General features: G+C 32.2%; 1 protein-coding gene across 1 annotated transcript; it reads right to left on the reverse strand.

Moving 5' to 3' along the window:
• Nucleotides 1-758: 758 nt before the first annotated feature.
• LOC110899638 (protein ODORANT1) lies at nt 759-3,089 on the reverse strand. The gene is made up of 2 exons (XM_022146528.2): nt 2,704-3,089; nt 759-1,561 (listed from the first exon to the last, which is right to left on the reverse strand). The coding sequence occupies exons 1-2, from the start codon at nt 2,964-2,966 to the stop codon at nt 1,009-1,011; spliced, it is 816 nt and encodes a 271-aa protein (XP_022002220.1). The 5' UTR covers nt 2,967-3,089; the 3' UTR covers nt 759-1,008.
• Between the last annotated feature and the right edge of the window lie 5,073 nt (nt 3,090-8,162).

Below are 8,162 nucleotides of genomic sequence, written 5' to 3' on the forward strand. Positions count from 1 at the left end.
GTAATTCAGCACAGTCATCAAGCACTTTAATTAACATTAATGAATCGTACGAATACATGTAATTTTGAGGGTTGTCACACGAACCCAACCCGATCCATACCCGACCATATCTGAACCCGAAAATAGGGTATTATAATACCCGGGTATTAGAAAACCCGACCCGAACCTTACCCAAACCCGAGTATATAGGGTATACATTTTTTATATAAAACCCGGACCCAGACCCTACCCGGGTATTGTCAATACCAGATTTTGTAGAACCCGATCATACCCGAACCCGGTTCCATACCCGGAACCGGGTATTCAGAAAACCCGATTTGTGCACCACTACATTTGGTACTCTCTTATTCTTTTCATTACACTTCAGGTACCTCCTTATAATATGTTTGCTAAAAACTTAAACTCGTCATAGTTCAAATGGACACAAAAGTTGTAAGGTATTCTAACTAAAATGTTTGCCACAATCCCTCTTTTAATTTTTGCACGTAATTGTAATAAAAACTTAAATCAGTAAAAGAATAAGAGAAAACAATATCCTTGAAAGTGAATTACACATGTATACATTGAGAATTCAGTGGTTAAATAAGAGATTTGAAAGTGGACCATATAATATGTTACAATAGACTTTTTTTTGGTCAAAAGAAGTGTATTTCTTGTCAATTGATTGTTGAAAATTGCTACCAATTTAGTATATTTTTTCAAGGACCCATCCATTCTTTTGGACTTGATTATGTCTTATTGTCAAATTCATGGTGAGGAACATTTGAAGAAACAAGTTCACTTCTACCATATAATTACATTTAGGATTCAGTGTAAAACAATTATTAATAACATAAAGTTACTAGACATGTACTTAGTAACATGTGAGATGAATATAGTAAATAGGGATTTCTTTCACCCTTTTCCATCCATCTTCTTCTCTTTAAATCTTGGTATAAAACCTGTGTTGTTTCTAAATTAACCAACACGCAACACAAGTATCCTCCTTAAAGCCAAGGTTGACATTTACTACTTATCTCCCTTGTCTATGATGCTAATCTCAACATCATTGAAAACGTCTAATCCAAAATCATGAACACCAAAATCTTGACAATCCAATAGCCATGTAGCACAATCATCCCACGAGGCAAAGGCATCCGGACAGTCGTTGATGGTTGGCCCATTATTTGGTAACTCCCATGTCGATGTATCAACAAGTGGAGGTTCATCCTCACCTAAGAGGTAGCTTAATAATTTCTCATCCTCGCTGAGCCTTTCAAACAAAGCTTCGGTTCCTTGATCTTGAATGCCTATGATGGAGTTTTCAGAAAGTGTGGAGGTTGAGTTCTCCTCGTAACCTTGTATGGTAGTAGCACTTGGAGAGGGTGATGAGTACTCATGTGGCACAAGTTTTGGGGTTGAAGACGATGATGTGAAGTCTACTTCAGTTTCCTTTTGAAGAGGTTCATGGGTGACCGGATCAATTCCCATTTTCAGGAGTTTTTTCTTGATATGAGTATTCCAATGATTTTTAATCTCATTGTCTGTGCGTCCTGGCATATTTGCTGCTATTTTTGACCACCTAAATAAATAATAACCATCTTAATATCAAAGGATTAAGGAACAATTGAAAATATTTATTAGCTATAAATGAAAATATGAATTTAAATTTTATAATTCATACAACAAGTATAAATATACGTTTTTTATTAACATGCATTAGAGATCACTATCAAATTATGCAAAGAAACATTTACGAAAACTAATAACCCAAAATCGTTATTACCCCTGTATATGCTTGTATCATTAATTATGCAACTTATTTTATTTCAATTAGTATGAACTTTTTTGTTAACAAATTATTATATATAATCTAAAAGTTTTTTTTGACATGTTATATATAATCTAAAAGTTTTTTTGACATGTTATATATAATCTAAAAGTTTTTTTAGTGGCATGCACATATAAAAATTGAAAAAAAAAAGCTACCGATATATTTATTTAATGCAATTCCTTCACTTTTTTAAATTAATTAAATAATCAATTGATTTGTTAAATATTTTTAGTGGCATGCACATATAAATATTGAATTGTAGGTACCGATTTATTTATTTAATGCAATTCCTTCAGTTTTTTAAATTAAATAAATAATCAAGTGATTTGTTGCTTAAAATATTTTTAAATAATAGTGTCTATTCTTTCATAAAATTCACTCCAACTTTTTTTTGTTTGTTTTTATTACGTATTGTCACTCTTTGCTGTGTCGAGTAATCAAGAACATGCTCTTATACAATTAATGTTACACCCATACAAGAAAATATCGTCATCTTATCATTTCTTTTCGTTATTTAATTTTAGTATCTAAACAAAATAGCTAGTATATGTTTAATACGTTTTTACTCCGAGTTAAAAAAAACGAAACTCTTGAAGTATCGTATGATCATTTGAAGTATAGATAAATTGTAAATTATTCAAATACTTTAATTCGTATCGTAGGATCATTTGAAGTACAGATAAATTATAAATTATTCAAATACTTTAATTATTCGTCTTTAATTCGTTTGTAATATTTTTAATTACTGTACGTATATACTACTAATGATTAATTAGACGTAAACATTTGATAAAAAAAAATCGTCTTTAATTTGTAAAAATTAATGATTACAATCATTACTTTCTTTAATACTTTAGAGCTTGATGAAAAAACAGTTTTGAGTCACCTACCTATTGCCAAGGCGAGCATGGAGATCAATAACCAGTTGTTCTTCATATTCATTAAGCAGACCGCGCTTCAAGTCCGGTCGAAGGTAGTTGGTCCACCGGAGCCTACAACTCTTGCCACAACGGCGGAGTCCAGCGAGCTTAGGGACCGCTCGCCAGCAACATTGGCCGTTGGTGAGGATGAAGTTGATGAGTTTCTTGTCTTCCTCCGTAGTCCATGGCCCTTTCTTCACTCCTAATTTGTCACAACATGGTTGTCTTCCCATCCTTTTACCTTATTCCAACCACCACTAACCACCGTAAGCCAGTAGTAAAATGCTAAGATTAATATTATATGCTGCTTTTAAGATATGAATGCTAATAGACCCTCAAAACACATTTACCCAAATTAAGATATGCCACCACCAACGTTTAAATATAAGTATTTTAGAGAGAGAGAGAGAGAGAGAGAGAGGGAGAGAGAGAGAGAGAGAGAGATTGGTTAGGTCCACAGGTTGTCCATGAAAGTAAAAGGTTAACCGCAACCCGGTTAGGAGGGTAAAAGTTGGAATGAAAAGGAATGATGATTGGTGACACAAAGAAAAAATGGTTAACCCTAATAAAAAGTAAAGCCAATTTTCATTTAATGCCCCTCTAGTTATCTAATGTTATAATTTCTGCTCTATGTGTAACACAACTCGAAAACCATTCAATTTTGACCGAAATTTATGACCAGAAGCGACAGTCGCGAAGTTAGTGTCTTATTAGCGATCGAAATCAAAATCATTGCACAATTAGCGATTGGCAAAGATCTGGTCGCAAAACGACCACATATCGTGTTAAATATTGCAACTTGTGAGAAACACTGGATAGGCTCGAAGTTGGTTGGTTACCTGATGCTCTAAAGTTTAAAAGACCAACTTGGCTTGCCAAGAACTAAGTTTTTTTTTTAACGTGTTTTTAAGTTCACATCATATGATCCATAGTACGTATTGTAGAGAGAGTAGTGTTTTTTTAGTTTAGCATCCAACTTCATGACTACATCTTAGAGCATTCATATCCTTTCTTTTATCTCTATTTCTTATTTACACTAAAAATTACTGTATTTTCTCTTGTTTTATCAATTAAATTATATTTTTATATCTTTTTTATTCTTTTCCCTTTTCCACTTATAACCACTTTTAACAAATATTAAAAAATTAATAGGAGTGTACAACGTCTCCCCAAATATACAGATAAATAGTAACAATTTCTCTCACATTCACTCACAACTACTTTTTATAATATGTAGAACCCACTCACATAAAAATACAGAATGAGACGTGAATGCCTATGCTTAAACCAGATGCATGTATTAGGAGGGCTCGGTAACTTTGTATATGGTAAGAGACAAAATTTCTCGAGTTTTGATTGTTTTGAGAGTTTGATGTGTTTGAATTTATGTAATTTCTTTTATTATTTGAGTTTGTTAAAAATGCCAAAAAGAAACAACGATTATGGTCTTTTCTGGCTTATTGCTCTCTCCTTATGTATATTTATTTCGTGTGTTGTAGGGGATTGGTTCTTTGGAAGTTTTATATATTTAGTAGGAGGTGAGCTCATGAGCCAATTGTAAACATTGTGTTGTAGGGGATTGGTTGGAAGTTTTATATATTTAGTAGGAGGTGAGCTCATGAGCCAATTGTAAACATAACTAACTGACAAGCATAAATATTTAGTAATGACTTAAGAGCTAAACGCTTGAGCATAATTAAATGGTGCATGAGGTTTATACAAATAATGCATGTGCCACTTTTTACCAAGCTAATAAAGGAATCAGGCATAATATAACTCCATATTATATTTACTATGGGTGGAGGGTATCCTCCATAGGCAACACATCAGCCCCCCCGCCCCCCCCCCCCTCTCCCCAAATTCAGGGAAACACTCTCCAAATGATACACACTACCCCCTAAAAATTGATGGTGAAAATCAAGGTCGAGCTAGGCAGGGCGGTGTTCCTGATCGAGGATGACCTCACCAAAGCCCTCCTCGAATCCATATTGTGCGCGCTAACCCAACGTACACATAACCATTATATATTGACCAAACCTTGTAAACACAAACCATTCACGAAGATTAAGAATGCTTACAAGTTACAATTAACACTAACACTCAACAATTCACACGCTAATTAAAACTAACTAAAACAACCATATTGTGACATATGTACTACCTACGATATATATCATTGATCCTAGAGCCATGCCCTTGCCAATAAGGACCAACTTTGATTTTTAGCTTAGTATTATTATATTATAGTATATTATATGTTATTGATGATTATGTTTTGACCTAATGCATAAACTCATACAGTCATACTTATTACGACAATGTTAGGAGATCTCTATTGTATATGTACACATATCGTTCGGTTAGGTTAGGTTTCGCTTTGTATCCATAGTTGATAATACTCAAATGGATGCTAGCTTTACCGTCGTTACTCGTTGGGTCTTATGTCAAGCTTTGGGGAAGGATTTGGTTATAGTTCTTGTCATTTGTTAAAGGTCTCTTAGAGGTTGGACTTTGGACTGTAATTAAAATATCAAAATCATTTAGCCAAAGGCTATATATTTGATGACTTGTGTACTACTTTAGAAACAGTTAATTAATTAGTTGAACTTCCTCTTTTCCTACACAAAAAGTATTTGTGATTGCACTCTTACTCTACTTTAACATCACTCCGTCCGTCATGCCTACGTTACATGTCCTTCGGGTCGAAGGTTTGTCAATGTTTTTACATTTATTTATCATTTACTGACAAATACTAATCAAGACACATTCATATTTAATCGAATTATAGTCAACAACTTATACTTCAATTGACCAATTATATCTGAATCTGATGATCAACATGTTTACTACCTTATGTTATATTATTTAAACTAGTTTATAGACCCGCGTATTACACTAGTTGAACAAAGACAATATGCTACGTAAACTCGTGTAACACATAGACTATAACCTAGTGACTTAGATAACAATATTTATAATTATAATAATATAATAATTACGAACAAATATAATAACAATAACAATTATTCTCCTTTGTTCCTAAGTTTTGCATTTTTTTTTCTATTTTCCTCCAGGCCATTAACTTCATAAAAAGGTCAGTTTAATAAAGGGCATTTTTGTCTTTTTACTTATTTAACTTATTGTGCTTTTTAATCCAGATAAAAGCCACCCCATTAATTTATATCAACGCTCAAATGTGAACTTAAAAGGCTATGTAAATATCTTCTATTTAACTTAATCATTGTTAATATTAAATTACAAAAATAATTTAAAATATAATCTAAATTATATAAAATATAATATAATTTAATTTTAAACTATGTATCATATTCGTTCTTTTAGGTTTATTGGTATGACGGTATAAAATTCGTTGAATAAAGATTTATATTCGTAATAATTTTTTTTTTATCGGACACCACGTGTTATATATTAATAATAATAATAATAATTGGATATTTTCATAACATAAATTAGCAACATGTTGTTGCATGGTGTTGTTGTACCTAAAGCATTGGGTGTTTTTCAAAAAAAAAAATTGTGATTTTTTACTTTCAACCCAAAGGTTTTTATTTTTTATATTTTAACCCTTTTAATTTGTTTACTTTTAACCCAAAACTTTTTATCTTTTGTAATTTAACCCAAAACTTTGTTATTTACAACTTTGGTCCCCTCATATGTTTTATCTTTCGCAAGTTTTTGGTTTTACGTTTCGTTCTAAAATTTGCGAGTTAATACGTCGCAACATGCGTGCGTGGTTCAACGTTTTTGGTCTATTTTTTTCACATTTGACAGGTATGTCGAAACGTGTCTATTTCCCCCCTTTGGCAAGTTCGCCGCAACGGGCGGATCGTACATCGACTTAGTTATTCTTTTCTACATTATTTTACGAGTTAATACGTCGCAACGTGCGTGTGTGGTTCAACGTTTTTGGTCTATTTTTTTCACATTTGACAGGTACGTCGCAACGTGTCTATTTCCCCCCTTTGGCAAGTTCGCCGCAACGGGCGGATCCTACATAGACTTAGTTATTCTTTTCTACATTATTTTACGAGTTAACACGGCGCAACGTGCGTGTGTTGTTCAGCGTTTTTACGTCTATTTTTTTCCATTTAATAAGTTTGTCGCAACGCGTGGGGTCCTAAATCGACATAGTTATTTTTTATATGTATTTCAGTCTTATTTCTTCGCATTAACACGCCACAACTTCAGTATTGGTGGTCGCTACCAGCAGTGTGGCATTGATGTTATTTGGCATAGTTTAGGCCCCCGCCGCAACGCGGGGGTTCTTAATTCTAGTTAATCTAATATATTATTAATAAAATAATCATATTGCTAAATTAAGAGATACCTGTGTGTAATTATTCGCAAACAAATTATTGGTTAGATTAGACAATTTAGGTCTACAAGTATATAACCAAATTTGGTTTGATCAACAATGATTTAAAAAATAAAAATTAATGTTAAATATGAAAATAAAAATATATAAATAAAATACTACAATAGTATAAAATAAATATTTTTATGTATTATGCATTTATCTATACTTATGTATAGATTAATAAATTGGATATATTAATATGATATAATAACAATATGTATTTATTTGTTGTTGTTGTGTATAAACTAATAAATTGTATATTAATATGATATAATAATAATAAGCATTAACAATAATATTAAAGGAGAAAATGCCACATGGCATTAATATGTAATTTTAAGTAGAGAATGACATGTGGCATTAACATGATTCTTTTATTAATATTAGATTTGAAACGTTAAAATAATAAATTTGCTTAAAAATAATAGTTGTACAATACTAAATCAATTACAATAATAAAGTTTCTATAATTCAAGTAAATGACTCACTACTTTATATTATTCTAACTTACTATTATTAGAAAAATATTCTCCTGTAATTAGAGAGTAATATTTTCCATGATTAGAATTTTTATGTTTAGATTGCTCTCTCCCTATTTAACATCGTCTCTTGTATGAGTTTTGATGTAAAAAAAAACCACTCTTGTATGAGTTTTGATGTAGAAATGAAAACCAAATTTTCTCAAATCTCGGTTACCTAAGAACAGGGTATCAGGGCAAGAGTTATGATACTGGGAATTCTGAAATCCTTGAGCCCTATTATTGTTTCTTCAACCCAAAACAGCCACATATCATAGCCTAAACCATACCCCAAAAACCTACAACGAAGATGTCAGGACGTGACACCACTTTAACCAACACCCCTGATGAATTAACCCTGCAAATCGCTACATTACTGAGAAACGGTCTTGAGGCGTAGTCAGTAACAACCAACTCCGAAAGTATCTCTCTCAATTGTGTGGTACTAATGTATACAACATTTTGCATTTTGTAGGACATTCTTACGAAGGAGATATTTGGGCGTGTTAATGAGAGAGGTGGTCTCTAGCATG

The sequence above is a fragment of the Helianthus annuus genome, chromosome 13 (genome assembly GCF_002127325.2).
Source record: "Helianthus annuus cultivar XRQ/B chromosome 13, HanXRQr2.0-SUNRISE, whole genome shotgun sequence".
NCBI lineage: Eukaryota > Viridiplantae > Streptophyta > Magnoliopsida > Asterales > Asteraceae > Helianthus > Helianthus annuus.